The sequence below is a fragment of the Leptosomus discolor genome, chromosome Z (genome assembly GCF_034619465.1).
Source record: "Leptosomus discolor isolate bLepDis1 chromosome Z, bLepDis1.hap2, whole genome shotgun sequence".
NCBI classification, from domain to species: domain Eukaryota; kingdom Metazoa; phylum Chordata; class Aves; order Leptosomiformes; family Leptosomidae; genus Leptosomus; species Leptosomus discolor.
Window position 1 is genome coordinate 24,644,613 of NC_141419.1, and position 21,201 is coordinate 24,665,813.

General features: G+C 42.2%; 2 protein-coding genes across 9 annotated transcripts in view; one reads left to right on the forward strand and one right to left on the reverse strand.

The window, feature by feature from the left end:
- Window positions 1–9,977: 9,977 nt before the first annotated feature.
- On the reverse strand, window positions 9,978–12,767 carry ATG12 (autophagy related 12). Its single transcript, XM_086480051.1, is given in 7 exon segments — window positions 9,978–10,056; window positions 10,416–10,478; window positions 12,012–12,079; window positions 12,082–12,147; window positions 12,309–12,380; window positions 12,383–12,425; window positions 12,456–12,767. Coding segments are annotated over 7 exon segments (684 nt in total). The 3' UTR covers window positions 9,978–9,996.
- AP3S1 (adaptor related protein complex 3 subunit sigma 1) overlaps window positions 12,760–21,201 on the forward strand; it is a 29,278-nt gene continuing 20,836 nt past the window's right edge. For 7 of the 8 annotated variants that reach the window (XM_086479097.1, XM_086479099.1, XM_086479102.1 and 4 more), the window contains exons 1-3: window positions 12,760–12,834; window positions 15,966–16,057; window positions 18,495–18,606. In XM_086479097.1, the coding sequence (XP_086335223.1) occupies window positions 12,766–12,834; window positions 15,966–16,057; window positions 18,495–18,606 (273 nt within the window). In that variant the 5' untranslated portion in view covers window positions 12,760–12,765. The remainder of the gene's footprint in view (window positions 12,835–15,965; window positions 16,058–18,494; window positions 18,607–21,201) is intronic. The other variant, XM_086479106.1, reaches the window with a different exon arrangement.

Genomic DNA, 21,201 nt, shown 5'->3' on the forward strand with positions numbered 1-21,201 from the left:
GAATTCTGGCAACAAAATTCACTATGCGTCATAGAATTGTGCTTTAAAAAAAAATCCACCTCTTCTTTCTAAAAAAAGGAGTTCAGCTATTTAGGTCTGCCTGATGATTGTGGGACTGGAAGTAAGCGGATTGGTGGTGTGGTCTGCCGTAGCTCCGAGGCTTAAAGGTGCTCACAATGCTGGCAGCTTGCCATTTCCCTTAGAGACAGTTATGCTGAGGGATTTCTACCGTCCCTGCTTTCTCTTCCCTCTTCCTGACCTGTGCATCAAGCAGGTGTGAGAAAAAGAAGGATTATTAATACAGCAGCTACAACTTGAGAGGCTGGATGCATTTCTTCTTCCACTGCAGTTGGGAATACATTCCCACAGCCTTAAATGGGGCTGGGGTCTAGTGCATTGGAGCGAAAAACGAATGAATGTTCTGAATAGGTGCATCGTCAGGCAACAGTCCAGCATCTCTCCTAGCACGCAGCAAGCAGACCCAACATTATGACTATTTTTTAAACAACTTAAGGTTGTGCGTGAGAGAGAACTGTGATGATTTCAAGCAGACTTTTGGTTTGTTTGTTTGTGGTTTGTTTTTTTTTTTTTCCCTTGAATCCCTAAAATGCAACCCCGGCACTGGTATCAACAACCACTGCACAGTTAAAGAAGAAAACATACAGTCTTCCTGGGAGAACTGAAGGTAACGAACTAACACATCACCTCCCTTGGTAACTTGGTCAAACTCACAGTTAAAAACGAGTGTCTTATTTCTTAACGAAATTTGCCACAGGTCCATTTTAGCTATTGGCTGGCGTCAAAAGATCATATAAGCAAGTAACACTTTTTTCACTGCTTGCTCGAGTATTCCCATATAGGCACCATTAAAACTGCTGTAGGTTGCAAAAAGTTCGAATCAGTGTGAAACACTCTATGCCATTTATTTGAAAGGCAGAATTCACATTATTTCAGAGGTTGTCTGAAATATTGCCCAAAGGAATAATATATCTTACAAGAACCAGTTGTTTTAAGAATCACCAAAATGGGTTGTGAAATGACCAGTGAAATGAGCTTTCAAACTTGTTTTATTCTGATATTCTCAGGATCTAATTTAAATTATTTTCCAGCAGTTAGAATGTCTCTCTGCTTGTTTGTACACCTATGTGTTTGGTGATGTTCTGTTATTTAAATACAGAAAAAAAATTGAATTATGTTTCTCTGTTAATCCCAGAAACCTCAGAACTTTGATTCCTTTGCCACAGTGTTGATGGGATCATTCGTGGTACCTTTAAATACTGCTCGTAAAAGCAAAAGGATATTTTACACCTTCCTCTGTTACAACTACGGGATCAGGCTGGACCTACCTATTGCAGTTTCAAACTGCTGTTGTGTTTGTTTTAGCTCACCTATATTGCTGTACCAATTTGTCAAAGTTTTTTCCTTGGTCATCAAAAACTTAAATTTCTCTAGTAGTAATAGAATATCTTAGACCTTTATTTGCTCCTATTCAAAAGTGTTTACACAGGTTTTAATTTTGAATAATTCAACATTATTTCTTGATCCTGAAAACTTCTATAGGAGTGGACTGCTTGACTGCATGAAAATCACTAGGAACAGTATTTATGGCTCTCCAGCTTGTGTTTTTGGTAATACCCCATTGACAGAAATGGCACAAGGACCTGAGCACATACAGCAGTTAACAGATTCTAGTCTCAGGCACTGAGCATACCTGTCACAGAAAACTAAAAAAACAGAAGACAGACCATTGTAATCCACACAGCATGGGAACAGTCTTTACATTCTCAGTTGTGTTTCTTACAAAGGAGCGTACAGTATTTTACATATTTCTTTTTATTTCTGGAAATCATATATTTATAGCCCTGCAGAAATAAACTATTGCATATATTTTTCAACTGTCCTATTATTATAATAAAATAATATTCAGTCTTGGGAGGCTTTATTCCAACAAGTGTAAGAGATGTTGCAACTTTCAATTCTATAGGAAAAATCTTAGGTCCCTTTCAAGACCAATTACTTAAAGCTTGTTTGAAAAATGAGTCCAAAGTTGAGGCAAATGGGACAGTGATTCACATCTAGGCATCTTACAACGCAGTGTGCAACACTGCAGCTAGTGTTCAGTTCCTCAGGAGTTGGACTGCACCCACGGTAATGGTATCATAGTCACGCATCGAAGGTTAAAAAGCTACAGAAACAGTAATTTTTTATTAGAATTCTACTGTACCAGCATACCTTACAAATGTGGTCTCTCACTCTGTCTTTGGGTAGCCTCAGTTCTCTCAGGCCTTGGCTTTTCATGATTAGCAGGTAGTGCTATATTCCCACGAGATAATTCTGCAAGAATTACACTTTGCTTGTTCCTGTAGTCAGGGTCTTGTTCCCTGATAAATGAGCTATCGAGCTTTGCTTAATGGTGGAGGAGATAGGTAATCACAATTGGTTCTCCTGAATCTGTATGACGCTATGGCATCCGCAGGATGACACATGGATACTTCATACTCACGTGTTCGAACACCACAGTCCCTAAAGTGGATAAGTATTTTTTGGGCTACAGAGAAAGAGCAAGCATGTAGCTTCTGGGAAGAAGTCTAAAGACTTCTCCTGTATTTCACACTATGCAGCCCTTGTGAAAAGCACAGAACCTGAGAGGGTTCACACAGAAAGTGAATCCTTCTTGCATTCTTCATAACTTTATTGAGAGGTAGAGTGGAAACCAGTTCTTCCCAATACCCTGACAGTTAAAACCTTGTCTTGGAAAATGGGAGTTTGGGCTTTAACCACAGAAACTTTACAGACAAATGCCCAACCACTCATCTGTTATCCAAAGGACAGGTGTAAGCACTTCAAGCAATCATTGGACATGACTCCTAACTCCAAGAGAGACTTACTAGCTGAAATGCCTGAGCATACATTGGCACCTCATCTTCTACTGGGATGCAACTCACAGGGTTTTTCTCCTGACTTACTGAAGAAAGTCTTCAGGTAAGATTGGTGGAATTAATGAACTCCAGTGTGGCACTTTGAGTCACATATTGGGTCTGAATATGTAGCTTGGGACCGAAGATTTTCTGATGCATCTTGTCATTCCAAATAAAGATTGTGGGCAAGTCGAAAGTGGGATCCAAGGTGTCTGAACCCCCAGACTGTTGTGGCAAACAACTACACTGTATCTCTTTGGTCTGTTAGCCCAGACAGATAATAGCGCTTCAACCAATAATGAGCATTTACATCTCCTCTTCCAGATACTACGACTTTCACCCCTTTACCAATGGCATTAAGTCCCTGTTCACCTAAGTTTCTCTATGCTTGTAGGGACGGCTTTTAAAAGAGAAAATCTGAATCTGTAGCTGTAGTGCAAGTTTTGAGGCTACGTGACTCAATGAGAATACCTCTCTGAGGAGGCTTGAGAGAATGCTTTGTCACAAAGACTGTAATACAGATAAAAAGTTAATAACCTGTGCCAAGGAAGCTCACCTCACTGAAATACAACACTGTGATGTGTAGTCCCAAAGCATTACAAAATGGGTTACTGCCTTTTCCTTTAAGCTTTGTATGATTTAAGAAGGACTGCATCCCGCATCTGAAAACCTGCAGTGCCTCGGTCTATGACACCTAGTGTTCTGTCTCTTTTATTTCACATGAAGGTCTTTGAACTCTTGGAAGGATACCAATTGCACGGAAGAGACCTTTCTGGTAATAATCAGGAGGAAATGTAAGTAAATGTTTGTTGCAGACGTCACTCAGATTGCCCTGGGAACTACTGACCTGTCAGCCTCACCTCTGTGCCTGGGAAAATCATGGAACGGATCCTCCTAGGTGCCATGCTAAGGACATGGAAGACAGGGTGGTGATTCAAGACAGCAGCTTCACCAAGGGCAAGTCCTGCCTGACCAACCTAATGGCCTTCTGTGGTGGAGCGACTACAGCAGTGGACACAGAAGAGCCACAGATGTCATCTATCTGGTCTTCTGTAAGGCCTTTGATATGGTCCCCCACAACATCCTTCTCTCTAAATTGGAGAGACAAGGATTTGATGAGTGAGCTGTTCGGTGGATGAGGAATTGGTTGGCTGGTCACATCCAGAGGGTAGTGGTCAATGGCTCGATGTCCAGTTGGAGATCAGTGACAAGTGGCATCCCTCAGGGGTCGATATTGGGACCAGTGCTGTTTAATATCGTCATCAATGACATAGACAGTGGGATTGAGTGCACCCTCAGCAAGTTTGCAGATGACACCAAGCTGAGTGGTGCAGTTGACATGCCTGAGGGACATGATGCCATCCAGAGGGCATCACATGTGAACGTCATAAGATTCAACAAGGCCAAGTGCAAGGTTCTGTCCCCGAGTTGGGGCAACCCCCAGTATCAATACAGGTTGGGGGATGGAGGGATTGAGAGCAGCCCCGCTGAGAAGGACTTGAGAGTGCTGGTGGATGAAAAGCTGGACATGAGCCAGCAGTGTGCACTCACAGCTCAGAAAGCCAACCACACCCTGGGCTGCATCAAAAGAAGTATGGCCAGCAGGTCGAGGGAGGGGATTCTCCCCCTCTTCTCTGCTCTGGTGAGACTCCACCTGCAGTACTGCGTCCAGCTTTGGGGCCCTCAGCACAGGAAAGACATGGACTTGTTGGAGTGAGTCCAGAGGAGGGCCACGAAGATGATCAGGGGGCTGGAGCACCTCCCCTACAAGGACAGGCTGAGAGAGTTGGGGCTGTTCAGTCTGGAGAAGAGAAGGCTCTGGAGAGACCTTACAGCAGCCTTCCAGTACTTAAAGGGGGCCTACAGGAAAGGTGGGGTCAATCTTTTTAGCAGGATCTGTTGAGATAGGACAAGGACTAATGATTTCAAACTAAATGAGGGTAGATTTAGATTACATAAAAGGAAGGAATCTTTTACAATGAGGGTGGTAAAACACTAGAACAGCGCCTAGAGGTTGCCCAGGGACATGGTAGAAGCCCCATCCCTGGAAACATTCAAGGTCAGGCTGGATGGGGCTCTGAGCAACCTGATCCAGCTCAAGGTGCCCCTGCTGCCTCCAGGGTGGCTGGACTAGATGGCCTTTAAAGGTCCCTTTCAAGCCAAACTATTCTATGATTCTATTTGGAAGCAATGCACCATCTAAAGCAGCAGTTCCCAAACTCTGATCTGGAAGACCAAGCTAAATGGTTATGGAGGCCTATATCCAAGTGGGATGACTCCTTCTGGGGCTGTGGAGCAGCACTGGAGATGTTTCTCAGTCATATATATAACCTGCAGTCATATATATAACCTGCAAAGTCAGACTGATCCCTCATTACAAAACAGAACCTGCTGCTTGCATAGTGATTCACAAAAAAAGCCTGAGAACAAATCCTATCAAACATAGCTCATGCAGTGAAACATCTTTAGACTACAAAATGCAGAAATGACAGCAACACATAATAAGTCATACCATACATTGACAATACTAACAACTACTAAACAGCATGTGTACTGCTGAAGGAAAAAATAAACCGCACTGAAGAGCTGTGAGGCATTAAACTACACAGCACAGAAAGGACTCTTGGAAGAAATCAGTTTTGTACACTTTCAATGGGAGGTTAGTACACACTGCATGTGTTATAAATAAAATATAAAATATTGACATTTCCCTTGTGAGAAAAACACTTTAAAATAACTTTCTGTTTCTTTCAGTTTGTGGTATTTATACGAGAAAGCTAAAATGCTGGCTAGTCTCTGCACTGACAATATTTACTGTGTAATTTTCTGTTGGGAGCCCTTCTCTTCGTTGAGGTTTCCTGTTTCAGAGCTGAAGACCTCTTAATGTGTGACTGTTCACTAGCCAGAGGTAGCCCCATTCACTACCACCTTTTGAGTCCTGCTCTTCACCCACCGCAAGTAAACCTCCTCATCCAGCAGCTGGACAACTCGTCCAGAAGGATACTGAGGGTCAAAAGTCTTACTAAAACCCAGAGAAACTACATCCACCACCTTCCCTTCATCCGCGAGGTGGGTGACCTTATCGTAGAAGGATATCAAATTAGTTCGGCAGGACTTTCCCTTTGTGAACCCATGTTGACTGGGCCTCATCATAAGAGTATCTTGAGTTGGAAGGGACCCATAAGGATCATCGAGTCCAACTCCCTGCTCCTCGCAGGAGTACCTAAAACTGAACCATATCACTTAAGTGTTGTCCAGATACCCCTTGAACCCGTGGCAGGCCTGGTGCCATGACCGCTTCCCTGGGGAGCCTGATCCAGTGACCGACCACCCTCTCAGTGAAGAACCTTTTCCTAATGTCCAGCCTAAAGTTCCCCTGATGCAGCTTCCTTCCATTTCCTCCTGTCCTGTCGCTGGTCACCAGAGAGAGGAGATCAGCACCTTCCCCTCCACTGCTCCCCTGGAGGAAGTAGAAGACTGCCATGAGGTCACCCTCAGCCTTCTCTTCTCCCAGCTGGGCAAGCCAAGTGACCTCATCTGCTCCTCTTAAGTCTTGCCTGCGAAGCCTTTCACCATCTTGGTTGCCCTCCTCTGGACACGCTCTTCTAGTTTGATGTCCTACTCATATTGAGGCACCCAAAAGTGTGTGCAGTCTTCAAGGGCGGGCCACACCGCTTTAGTGTAGAGTGGGACCTCTACGAGAAGCATGGAGAACTTGGTAAGCAGAGAGGGACCTGGCACTGTGGGTGAGTGCCAGCAGGACTGGATGGGGCTGGAGCCAAATCCCCCCTGCTGATGAGGGGGATGACCCAGCCAGGTGGGAGACTCTCACCCAGGGCTGGCTACTGACCACCCAGGTCCTCCCTGCAAAGCCCAGCATCGCACAGGGAAAGGCAGGCAGCTGGGGAAGGCATCATCCAGCCGCGGGCAGCCCACTCTGATGGCTCCCACCCTGCTCTCCCTCACAGGAGACCTCTGCAAGGCATCAGGACTGGGGAGGGACATGCAGTCACGGGCATGTGTTGCAGGTGTCCAAGCCAGAGCAACAGGGAAATGTAGAAGCTGAAAATAAGTATTTTCTGTTTTCTCCTGATGCCATGGGCCTGCAGGAGAGAAGTCCTGCTGTGACATCACCAGATATACAGCTTAGTAATGTAGTATCTTTGGGTGGTATACACTACTCTTCTAAGTAAGTCTACATTTTTTTTTCCTCTTGTACAGCTCTCTCAGACTTACCTAAAAGGTCAGCCCTTACTTTCATACACTTTTTCCTCCCAATGTAGCAACTGAAGTCACTTAAACTGTATAGTCAACACCTTTGCTCAAGACATACTTAATACAGAGAACATATTACACGTTCTACTTACTTAAGCTTCTGATGCTTCCAATTTACCGGAATTATTCTTTTTGAAGAGATAAATACATACATTTTAAAGCATTTCAGGGTCATCTATGATTTTAGATTTTAAAATATGAGATTTAACATGTCTTTTGCAATTTCTTTTTTTTTTGTAAAGCAAGCAACATGCTGCTCGTCATTTACGTGTTCACCCAATACATTATCTACTTGACATGTTTGCAGTCTAGTCTGTTATTTAAGAATACACACAAGGAAAAGTTTCTGCCACTTAAACAGTCACATCCTGACTCCAGACAGAGAGAGCCCATGGTCCTTAAGGAGTTACCAGAGATAAACAGGCACCAGAGAGAAGGTAGAATACTACAGGGAAAAGTGGCAAAAAGGAGGACTCTCTCCATAAAGAAAGTATAGAAGCTACAGAAGGGATTTATTAGAATTGGAACTGGCAGTCATTAAAAGGAAAGGCACAGAATGAATGCAGCCACTTAGAGCATTCAGAAAACAGAAAGCAAGAGCTGGATCAGGTGAGTAGGGGCCAAGAAATAATTAGTTGGGGTTGGAGAATTCAAAAATGCATGTGGTGAACAAAAGAAATCCAAACCATTACTGTAGGTTTTACGTTACTGGACTACTGCCTTTGAAGGGATCAAGGCAAACAATTTCTTTTTTCTTTTTTTTTTCCTCCCATCTTCAGAGGATAAAAATTATCTATAGATTCAACACAAAGGACAACCTTCTACCATTAGCTGGCAAGATACAATGACCTACAGTCCTCCTTCACCTCGACATCCTAGTGGGTTTGCTGTTTTTTTTTAAAAGCAAAACACAAAACCCCCCAAAAATTGCAAACACACAAACCAATCTTGCATCACTTCTGAAGAGCACATTTGGCATGCATCTGTAGTTTCATTTGTTAAGATCAAATGAGGTGAAAGGCACCAATAGAACATTCTTTAAAGAGAGCCAGACTAGTAGCTTATCTTAGGTAAACATACTGCCACGCAGGAGAACAAACTACTTATATTTGTAAGTCCGGCAAGTGGACACATTACGAAAAAGACTGGGGGGAAAAAGAAAAAGCCTAGGAAAAATTATGCAAATACCTTTGTCCTTGCGTACCCTCTAGCGGCTGTGCAAGGTTACACTGGCGCCACAGTAACCGAGCAGGCAATTTGTTCAAGAAGACGGAATCAGAGCACTTACCTCTGCAATAGGTCTCTTAAATAGGCAAAGATTCATGAGATCAGGGTTCTAAGCAGGCAAATGCATGGATTATTTAAAGTGTTTAAGTTTACAAGCAATTCTGCTTTGTTAGCTTAATCCAATGAATCCACTTAAAAAGTGGTAAAATATATCAGGCTATTCACATAGGAAGCATTCAGGGCGTGTGCCCGTGTTACTGTGCCATATATGCAGGCCACATGCAAACTGCAGCAACATCAGTAAGTTAAGCTCAGTATTAGTTCTCCAGAAGTCCTCTAAGGGTGGAAACAATCTGATACAGCAGAGACCACATAAGAGCCACTTACACATGATACACGAAACAGCAACAAACGGCTCAAGACTATCACACAAGCACGCTTGAAACTAGAACAGGCTGTTTTGCCTGCATGTGCTGAAGAAGTGGATTATGTTAGGGACCAAAACTCATCCAGTGTAAGAACACTCTGCAAGCAAACAGCTAACGTTTAGTTTAGTTCAGTTTAAACAAACATAAAAGATTGTACAGCAGACACTTAAACCCCCCCTCCAATAAGTAACAGCACCGGTCACTACTCCAGGTTCCACATCCTCTGTGGGATGAAAAATAATCCTTATTATTTTAAGACTTAGCAAATGGCTATAAAGCGCATTCTAATTTGCTGATAGAACATGCAGCTGGTGAAACAGGAAAACAACAGCAGCCAAAAGTAGAATATATAGAGTAGGTTTTTACCACCTCACGTCTATTTCTCCATTAACTGAAGATGCAACATTCAATTAACGATGCTAGTCATTAACCAGTGCCAGAACAAACACCTTGGCAACTGCTGAAGTGTTCAGCCTTCAACAAATCACTACACAATCTGGGTGGGAGGAAAGTATTTCTGAGGCCTACCACTGTGCTGTGCCATATAAATGAGGTACTTGCACTATCAACACAATGAAGGCACAGGGTGAAGTAATTAGATTATATACCAATACCTACATATTAATTATGAGGAAAAAAAATCAAAATACTGTCTTGAAACGACACGATATAATGTATATTCAAGACGAAGACTTCATAAAAACTATAACACACATAACAGATGTACAACATGTCAGAAGTAAACCTAATCCCAGGGTGCGTGTACAATAAACCTCCCTTTTAATAAAAAGGCACTTTTATCTTCAGTACAGCATGTAGTGTGACAGAGCTGTCCAGTCAGTCCTCCACACAACTATGAAATATCTTGCCTTCAGATACAGCAACTGAGAACTCAGCAGCAAGCCAGCTGGCTCTACTCTATAGATGGCATATTTTTGCTGTACCTCAGATGCACATCGGAAAAAAATGTACATGATCAGATAGCCTAGGGAGCTTTTCTTCTATACTATTCACCTGCATTGTTTTTATAAATGTACAGTCATAAGCAGAAATGCAAAAATCCTTATTTCTGCGTGTTTACAGGTTAAGAAAGTTAGTCTATTTTCCATTTTTGAAGACAACACCTGAACAACTGTAATGCTTGTCATTCATCCCCATGCCTGAGTTTTGCAATAATGCAGCACGAGCTTGCCATCACTTCCAAAACACTGCAAGAAAAAAAAGCAAAACAAAACAAGAACCATTAGATTGTTCATGAGCTAGCATACACATGAAGCAAAACAACGAAAAAAGTCCCTCACCTGATAACTGTGTCATGGAATATTGTTACTGATAATAAAGCTCTCCATCATAATGGGAGGCATGACAACATACTGCACTGTGAAGGAATGCATTTCCAGAGACTGTATGAAGTCACATCTGTCTAAATCATATCCATACAGATCCATGAATATCAACTACATTACATTAAATGCAAGATGCTAGAGGCAGCAGCATATTGCAAGTGCCAGAAGTGTACTGACAAATTCTAAGCACATTTGGAAAGGATGTTTAAGATGAAAGTCACCTCATAGAGGGTCTCAACCTCTCGGTCTGGAGATGGAGCGAAAGACTGGTTTACATAAATGAACTGCATGAAGAGAAAACAGAAGATGGAGATCTCCTGAAGAGCTCATAGAGGAACCATTTGGCAGCCAGAGGCGAGTAAATCTGTCCTCTGTTCACCATTTGTTTTGCAATCTTTACAGTTCACACTAAAATAGCAGAAATTAAGTGTTTTCACTTCAGTATGGAAGGGCAACATGACTTCCAGGAGTCACTTCTGACTGGCCAACCAGAACAAGCCAAAGCAAGCATGCCAAATTTCTTCTCCTGCAAGTTGACCCATTCATTAGTCTCCCATAAACAGCACAAAGTGAACTTGCTGGTTTAGTTCTTGCTCTTACTTCAAGCATCCAAACCATTCCCACTATTCCAAATTAGAGTAGGAGTCACAGAAATTAGAATTATTTTGTTCTTTTTTAAAGTCATGCTCATTTCCTGCTCCGAATGTAGGATATATATCTATGCATATAGCAGTTAGTTTAGAACATCAAAGAGGGACTTAGGATCTGCAATGCAAGATGGCAATGTGTGGTAGGGTATCCTGTGCTATTTCCAAAGAAGAGTTATAAAATTCCTAGGGCTTTGTTCCTGAAGGATGGCTTTAAGCTTAAACCACACTGTAAGGCTCCACGCTTCTGTATTTTTTTCCTGAGACCACAAGATGGCACTTAATGAAATAAATTGTTGAGAATATCCACAAAGAGTAAAGACCTGAACTATTACTCTTTGAGATATTAAGCCTTGGGAAAAAGAAACCCTTCATGGCTTGCAGGTGAAAGAGGCAGCTAGTGAAACAGTTTATGACTATATGCTTAAATAAGAGCCTCCAGATCAAGAGTAGTGATTTTATCTATACTTTAGCTATCCATTTGACTATTTAATGAGTTGAGCTTTAACTTTGTATCTGAAGTGAAAACTCTCAAGTGTATGTCTGTTAAGAGTTTACTGCTAATTGCAAAATTAGTTCAGTCATATTTCTGAATCTGTTCCATCTCTTCCAAAATTATCAGACCACTGGGGCTTCACAGGAAGGAACACACAAACAATACCGGTAACGTGCTGCCTAACTAGGAACATTTCCAAGCTACCCGTTTTGAAAGACCAATCAGTCCTGAGACAGTAATTAAAGTGTTTGAAAAGTAACTTCTGAAGGAAAGAGCAATATTCAGGAAGTCAACCCCAAACACTTTAGACTTTTTCCCACACATGCCTTCCGTATACCCAAACTCTACAGGTACACTGTGCACACGAACGTTTCTCTGAGCGGCACTGCTGCACAGCACGCACACAGCTCTGCGCGTCAGCATCAGCCGAACGAAATGGAGCCACTGCAAACAGCCCAGGGGTTGGAGCCGAGCGCCCACGCACATCCAAACAGCACCGCTACGGCTCAGCTCCGCTCGGCGTTACACTCAGTTTCACTGGCGCCTCCACGCCCCGTTCCCTGCTCGTCCCGTAGCCCAGGTCCGAACATCCGCCCTGCGAGGCGTGACGGCCCGGAGGCAGGGGGAGCGGAGTCCTCCGCCACGGCAACCTCCGGGCCTCCGCCCGCCCCTACCACCTGCTGGGACGCCATCAGCTTGAGGAACTTCTGGATGACGTCAACGAGGCCCTGGGCGGTCCGGTCCGCTCCACGGCCCACTTCTCGCTTTTCGCGATGGAGGTGCCGCCCCCCGCCTTCAGCAGGACGCCAACTGCAGGGGAGGGGCGCGCGCTGACGCCGACGGCCGCGGACCCGCCCCCCATATCCTCATTGGCCGGAACCACCCGTTCTCGTCGCCGATTGGCCCGCCCACCTGCCCGTCACTGCACAAGCCCACCCGCCCGCCCCGGCGGTGCGTTCTCTCCCCTTTACGTTTCCTTTTCGCGTCGCCGGCGGGCTCCCCAGTGCCCGGCGAGCCGGCCGGACGGGGGGCCGCGTCAGCAGCCCCGCTGCAGCTCCGCCTTCTGGGGTCCCCTCTCCGCCCTCGCTCTAGGGCGAGGCAGGCGCCGGCTCCTCCGCTTCCGCCATGCCGTTCCCCGGACGGCGGAAGTGACGCCACGTGAGGCCGCTCCGCAAGCCGTTTTGTCCCTTGCGGGACGCGGCTTTCCCGTCAGGTGACGGGGAGGAGTGCGTCACGTGCGGCAGGAGCCGTTCCGCTGCTGACGGCTGCGGATCGCCGGCGACGTGGTGCGCGCGACCCGCTGCCGCCACCGCCCCGCCACCGGGGGGAAGGGCGGGAAGGGGTGGGGGGGGGCGGAGGAGCAGGAAGGCAGCGACCCGGAACGCAGCGACCCCGGCGGCCGCCGCCGGCCCCCGCCGCCGCCCCGCCATGATCAAAGCCATCCTCATCTTCAACAACCACGGCAAGCCGCGGCTCTCCAAGTTCTACCAGCGCTATGTACGGGCGGGCGGGGGGCGCTGCGCGGGGCCGGGCTCCCGGGGCGGAGGGCGGGGAAGGGCGGCCCGTCCTCCTGAGAACCCGGGTGATCCCGACGTGCGGGTCCCGAGTGATCCACTGTGGTTGTCACTGGCGGCGGCCCTTGGGTAGTGCCTAAGGCGGGGGAAGGGAGCCTTGTCCAACGGCGGGCTCGGCTGTCCGGGCTCACCTGTGGAAGGAAGCGCTGCTCTGAACTCTGCCGTGCGTTTTAGGCGTCTCCGGTGTAGCGCTGCCCGTCTGCATGCTGTGGCAGAGGTGTTCGAATTGGGAAGATGAGTTTTGAGGGGCTCGTAGCTTCAATAAGCAGAGAGCCTTTTCCCTTGGAAACTTTCAGACTACTATAAAAATACAGTTAACATTAAAAAGAAATGTAATGAAATAGAAAAGTGTATTGTTTTACATGGGAGAAGGTGAGTAGCAAAGCAGCTCTGAAAATGCAGCACAAGCACTTGATCTGAATTAAAAGAAAGTGCAGCTACAGGGAGTTCAGAAGCAATGTGGAACCTTGATTAAATTCAAGGATAGGACATCCTAAGGTGATGCTTTGATCATGTACTGTATTCCCTAGCAAATGGGCTAAGCTCTGCTTGGGCTGACCTTGGGCATTAAAACACAAGAAAACAGTAGTGCTGTTACTTACTTGGGTTTGTGGCTGCTTACTTGCAATTCTCGCTATTACAGAAGCAATTTTTAACTTTATTGGAAGGAATGTGTCTTCTGCATCTCAGAGCAAAAATGATGACTGTGACAGTTCAGTTTGCACTGTCAGCTTTTCATTAAAGGAGTATAACTGATACAGGTCATCGCTATGGATGACTGAATTTGATCCCTTCTCCTTAGAAAGGCAATGTTGAGAAATTCTGTTATATGTTTGTGAACCTGTTTTCTTCTTTCTCATCAGTTCTGGGTTCCCAAACAGATGTTTTTCATTTACCATTTCTAATGTAAAAGTTTAGATGGAATATTCTCACCTACTTATAATGATAAGAGTTCCCCTTGTGTGCATCCCCACTCTGTTCTTGATAACTTCCATTGCAGAGCTACAGTAACTTAATAAAGAAGTTTCTCTTTTTTTCCCTTTTTTTTTTTACCCCCAAGATGAAAGACTTTGGGAAGATATAAAAAAATTTCGTTAATGTATAAAGTTAACTTATATTCTCATTTTCTATTCAAATGTAATTATCTTTTTGTGTCTTCTGTTATTGTTGTGTAATCAAAGTCCTGGGAGGGAGAAGAAGCAGGGCAAGGAGAGGAGTGAATGGCAGGAGGACACCATAATTTCTTGTCAGCTCCACTCTGCTCTGCCACACTCAAAGCTGGAATTAGAACAAATCCTCAATGCTTAAAGTAGAGTAATATGTCTGTGTATATTCCTTGTATTTTTGAAAACATGAATAGCAAATGAAACTAAGAAATTAGGTGGTTAGGTGGTTTCCCTAAACCTTTGTGGCGCACAGAAGCGGGTCAATTGTCCTGATTGTTTTTTTTTGTGTGACTTCAATAAGACAGATTTATTTATGGTCTTTTTGAATACTTTAGTTTTGATTGAACTGGTACTGGAGGTGTATCTGATTTTTTTTTACAAGTGGAAGCATCTCCTGCTTTCTAGAGAGATTAATTTGATCAGATCTGTGAAACGGGTATATGTTTGCTTCCTGATACCAAAACTTATGAAACACCTGTCATTTTTTTCCCTGACACATATGAGAATGGAAAGAGTTTCTACTGCATAAAATGGAAGTTAGTAATATTTTGCAGTTAGGTAGCAATGGAATAATTAATGGCAGTTAAATAGGAAGACATAAGTGGCATGGTTTTATCTTTCAGAATATAGACCTGTGGCTGTAATTTCAAAGTTAAAAATAAATTTCTGAACAACTTTGTGAATAAGGGCAGATTCTGAATACCAGTGTTATTTTAAAAATTCAGTGTCTCAGTTTCTTAAGGAAAAAATAAACATTGTCTCTTTCCTGCTACCATAGAAGATATGGGGGAAGTAACTGAGATAACTGCAGCAGAGTAAGGCAGGCACAATTTGAGGAACACAAACTACAGACATGGAGGAACCTACACTTTCTTGTCCTCTGTTTTATGGAGCAACTTACTTTTGCTGGAGCTTTTTGCTGATGTCTTTGTGGATTCTAGAGGTTTGTTGTAAAATGACACATGAATTTAAGGTGAAGAATGCAAACCGTGCTGATGCTAGGCTTTGTTTGCTTAGCAGTCATGCAAGGTACTGTACTGTTTTAGCTGAAATCAGTTTTAAGATACATGCACCAGTTTTGCTTAGAGTGTTTGTTCAGATAATGGTTTAAAATGCTGACTTATGTGCTTGGACAGGGGCGGGGCTATCTATGCTTGTTAACCTTAGGGTTCTGTGCTATAAAACAAATGCAGGAGTTTAGAGATTGTACGTATTTTTTTTAGCAATGGAAGTACAGACTTGTTAAAATTTATGCACTCTTACAGAAGGGTAGCAAAGGCAAGTGTGCAGGAATAATGGAGCCACAGTGGGGACTCAAGAAGTCTCAAGTGAATTCAGACTCGGAAGTGATGTTTCTGATCTGTTAGAATGAAAGTTAACAGCTTAGGAGAACCTGTTGCTCATGATGCTCTTTTGAAAGAGCTGTGTATTGTGGGATTTTCAGCTTTCCCAAATAACTGAAGCTTTTGAGACATTTTTCCCCCCTGTTCACGGGTGAAAGTAGTTTCCAAACACGTCTGTAGCTTTTCAGTTTACGGTGGAGATACAAAAAATTCAGAATACTTGAGAAGACTTTCTCTTTACTTGAATAAACTATTTTTAGATGTTTGGGGTTTTTTTTAAGAAGTTTCTTAAAAACAATCACTTTTTTCATATTTTTTTTTCTCAGCCATGTATTCTTCTGCAACTTAACTTGTAAAAATGTCTTTTTGTGTTGATATGACAAAACCAATATGCAACATTTTAACAGATTTAGATAGGTAAGATTTAGATTCAGAAGTAGATAGTTTGAGGGTGCTGGTATACTTTGTGTTCAATTTCTTAGCTGTGTGTGCTGTGCATTGTTAATCCGTTTTAGCTTGATAGCAAAATATGTTTTCTTTCATAGAGTGAAGATACGCAGCAACAAATTATCAGAGAAACTTTCCATCTAGTATCGAAACGTGATGAAAATGTCTGTAATTTCCTAGAAGGAGGATTGTAAGTATCAGGTTTGAAATAAATGCCAAATACTTACCTGCTAGCAAATCCTACTGCTGATCGTACTGTAACTTTTTGCACTTGTAATGTAAATGCAATATCACTTGAGGTATTTTAATACACAAAGGGCAGTATCATGTTGCACCAGGTACGCATATTCTTTACTGACTGAAGCATATATATGTATCAAAATGAATTGGGCAACAAAACTAATTTTTTCTAATGCTGTAACTGGCACAGAGCCATATCTATATGTGTTTCAGACACAAGATGGGGAAGAAATAGGCAGGTGATACCTAACCAGTTTCCCTATAATCAAGCTAAAGATTTCTGGTCTCATTTGAAGAGGCGTTGGCATTTGCCATACCCATTGAGAAAATGAAAATGTTTTGTAGCTGGTGCTTTGACTGGAGCTCCTAAAATTTGGGTAGACAGCCTCTGATAATAGGATTCCTCAGCCTTTTTATTAGGGTTCAGGCTTGCTGTATAAACTAAGAGGAAAAAAATAGGTTTTAAATATGCCAACTAATGCAGTTTCAACCAAGATTTTTTTTATTAATATATGTAGAGCAAGGTAGGAGGAAAGCCAGACTTAATGTCTTCTGTCTAGAAGACACACACAAAATATTATTTCTTGAATCATCTCAGTTTTTTTAATGTGGTCTTGCTTTAGTTGAAGAGAAGAAATTCTGAAATGGAAAAGTGTTTTGTTTTGAGATAACAATCATCAAGAGTAAATAGTTTCAAAGCCACCTTCAGGAAAAGGTGTCATAATTCATGGAGTAAGTTCATGATCTCCACTCTGAACATAGAGATTGTCATAGCCTGTTAAATATTATAATTGTGGAAATATTTGGTCACTGAAAGTTAGTGTGTTAATGCTAAATTTTCTGTGTGCAGAGTCATTTAAATGCTTAGCTATACCATGTCAGCTATGATGTCTTTTTCCTGATCAAGGTCGTTACTGGGGTTTTTTTAATTATTTTTTAAACTAAAATTGTTCTTTTTCAACTACTTAACTGGTTGTTCTATCATTAGGTTCTTAGAGATGATTTCAAGCTGGAATCATGCTGGCTTGAATTCTGTAAAAGACAGAAGCCATTTGGAGCCTTTTGAAAAAAAAAAACAGCTGTGCAACGAAAAGAAACTAAGAGAACATAATTCTGCTTTCCTCCTACTGTTCAATTCCAGACTTAGCATTTCAGTATATTTTTTCTCCATTTTTTTTTTTTGTTTTCAGGGCAGGGATCACTTTAAAGTTTGCAATTTACCCAAAGGCCTCAACAACTAATGTATACTAAAGTATTTGAAAGAATTGGGTAAATAAAGCACAAAAGAGGAAACTTTAATTGCCATTTCTTTTTACTTCTACATTTGTTTGTAATATTTTTGTCTGATACGTCTTAAAGGTAGCTCCTGCTCTTCAGGAGCAAAGGATTCCCCCTCCCCCCCACCCCAGCATTAATGCAAGGCAATGTTCTTAAGGAAAAGTGACCTAAAAGATTTCTTGTTCTTTTTATTTATTTACATATTCTCTCCCTACGATAAAGGCAGAAACTAAAGGGATGACCAAACATGTGATTCGGTTCTGGTACAGAATTAAGGGAGAATTACGATGTTTATAGCCAAGTAGGTTCAGGCTACAAAATATTTTAATTTCTATTTGAGCAGGCTTCCTACTGCTCAAAGCAAATGTCAGTGATCTGAAGAACAGCTCTTCTTACGATTTATGTACCTTCTTTGCGAAGGCTGTAGCAGAAGGATGGAAGGAAATGCCTGTTTAGAACTTTCTGTTCTTGTTCAGTAGCTTGATGATTAGTGAGTCAATAAAAATGTAATTGCTTCTGTGACTTCAACATGGCATCGCAAACTACTGGTTATAGTACAGTCTTGTTTCTGAAGATATCAAACATTTTGTAGCACAAGTGTTACATGTTCTTGGTCATTAAGTGGACTGTAAACCTGACTTAGGGCTCTTTCTGTAATCCAAATGCTAGTCTGCTTTATAATTTTCTGGTGATGCTTCTCTGAGAAGGGCAGGGAAGGATTCATAGGCATATGCTCCATTAAATCTGTAACACAGATTAATCCCTGTACAGTGCCCACTAGTGTGTAATGGAAGTGCATTTAATACCCAGTTTTTATGAAACATCATGATCTGTTTGAATTGATTTTAGTAAAAAGGTGCATATGTTGATATCATAATTATCATATGGATAACAGTAACTGTGCTTGTGTGGTAGATGTAACTTGGGCTGTCTTGGTACTTAGTATTCTTCCATTGTAGTTATATCACAAAATAAAAGTTGTGATACAGTTGGATTTGGAAAAGCTTCAGCCAGCCATTAACAATAGGACTACTATTAACTGAAATAACTGTGAGGATTTGCCCAGCTTATCCTGAGATACTAACTTTCCTGTTTTCTTTCCTGTTTAGATTAATAGGTGGATCTGATAACAAGCTAATTTACCGCCACTATGCCACCTTGTATTTTGTCTTCTGTGTGGATTCTTCAGAAAGTGAGCTTGGCATTTTAGACCTCATACAAGTAAGTTTTTTTCACTGCTGTGTTTTTTTTAATAAGTGAAATTCTACTTCTAAGTACCTTAGAATGTACTTAGAAGTACTTTAGTTATATCTTTTTGTGTAATATTTGGAAGTGAAGGTGGCTTTCATAATGTGAACCAACCCGAAGTGCTGAGTATTACTTTCAGATTGTTTGCAGTTTTCTGAACTGTCTTTGAAGAAGTTGTTTCCAAAGTTGATGAGAAAATAAGGAGACTGTTTGGAACATACTGAATAGTCAGCAGCGACTTTTTGCTGCAGCTTTTCAAGGCCTCGTTTTGGCTGCAGGTAGAAATGGTGAAGTTCAAACATTCACTAGACTAATTTAGATTGTGAGAACCTTGATACATAAAGCTCTGTGTGTGTATGTCTGTGCTCTGTGTATGTGTATATATATATGTATTTCACTACAAATATATGATGGATTAACACACCCAAAACCGCTTTGGATGAAACTTTCCTTGTGGCTTATGAGCTTTGGGTCAGATGTACCTTAGAAAATGAGTGGAAATGCTGCCCTGGGCCTGTGTTCTGCACCAGGGGGTGTGGGGTGGTTAAGGAGAGGTGAGGAGAAAGAGAGCTGGGACAGTTTCTTTCTGGGTTTCCATAAGAAAGGCTCGACGACAAAATGGCTTAGTAGGATAACTGTTTAATAAAACGGAGTAAGAAGAGGAATGTAGATAGTAAATCTTACACCCCTTTAGGTGGCGGACATCCCCTGTTTGTGCAGCATCCAGTGGAGCTCAGGTGGATTTTCCCACAGTGTGCTGTGCAGAGTAGATCGTGTTCATGGAGAGAACTCCCTTTTTTGGAGCTTTGAGCTATTATATAATTTCCTCTCAAGACAACAACTCTATTCCTAAAGGATGTTCCCTTGAGAACTTCTTGCTGCACTCTGAGGCACAGGCAAGACCACGCAGGTGGTGTAATCACCAGCAGGGTACCAAGTGCGAGCTGCCTGCAGGCTCCTCTGTTACAGTGTGCTGGCTGAGTTTGTCGTGCAGTCGAGGAGTTTGAGCAGCACAGCACAGGCCTGTGCCTACTCGTGTTGTTACGTGGATCACTAACTCCTAAACGTGCAACAGTCCCTTGGTCAGGATCAATACATTACACTCCTCGGTCCACCTACAGTTTACCTTTCCCAAAGGCATTATGAGTTATAGATTACATTAGTAAGATGCAGGCTTCTCAAGCCCAGTAGGGCAGACGTGGGCTGTTCAAGATCACTAACTCCTCAAATACAATGTGTTCTGCAAGGCTTCCAATACAGCGTGTGTGATTTAAACTGTTAAATGTATCTGTATCAACTCAGCAACAAAAGTAATGTCTGGTAATACACTCTTATGTCAAGAGAACTGACTACACCAGTGATTTTTCAACTTAAAAACTGCACATAAAGAATTTAACTGATGATTGTTGGTGCAGTCAGATGTGGCAAAGAATAGTTTCATGCCACGAAGTGCTGTGTGTCATTACATAAAATGGGTCTTGGAGATATGTATAGAGAGAGATATATATGTATATATGTATGATTCACTTACTGTTAAGCCTTTCAAAAGCTTGCACGTCAGGATAATGAATTTATTACATAAGTAAAATTGTGATATCCTGAGACATGGGCCTGTATCTATTGATTATTTCACTGCAGAAGATACTGTAAGCCTTAAAGGTCTGACAATTCCCTGCAGACTTTTCCTGGTGATAAATAGCTTCTTATAGTCACCTATTAGTGTTCAGAACAGCACTTCAGTGTTTAATGCTTTTCTGGAGAGTAGATCCAAATTGTCTTTCCTAGTGGCTGTGTGGGTAGCAGGGAAGGAAACTCTTTTTCTAAAGGCTTAGGTCATCGTAGGTCGTAGAAACATTCTGCAGTGGTCTTACGTGTTATTAGCAGTTAGTTGTACAGAGTGGCTTAGTCGCTTGTTGCGTAGTGTGTTTTCTTACTTGCAAGTGCTAAAATATTTATGAACTGAGAAAAGAAGCATGTTAATGTTTCATGTGTCTTACGTATGGTTTTCACATAAAGTGGATATTACAGATGCCTTCTGTTTAGTCAGATAGTAAGGTTAGGAAAGACTATCTAGGTCAACCCATCTCATCTGTTATATTTTGCAGCGCCGCTATGCAAATTTGATTAAGATCTTATTTATTATGGTATATTAAAAATGTCACATCAGTAGCTTTCAGTTATTTCCAATTACAGAGTGTAAACAAAAATTTACTTTAAGGTGTTGAAGCAAATTGCTTGAGCTTGCTCTGACCTATATTTATATAGCCCTTAAACTCTCTGAATTAGAGAGATCTTAAACTTTTCTCTAAATTATGTCGCTTCTTGTGCCAGAAGTACTTTGATAGATTTGAATCTTTCTGTTTATGTTTCAGATCTTGCCACTACACCTTGGTGTTTAATTACATGCCAGTATAATTACTTGAAGGAAGCAGAAATAATAGAAATGCTGTTTCTATTTATAGAAATACTTTACTTTTTTTCTGATGGTTTTGTTTGTAAATGCAGTCTCACTGCAGTACCTGCAGCTGTTCACTATTCCTGTTTCTCTAGATCATTTGATTATAGGAG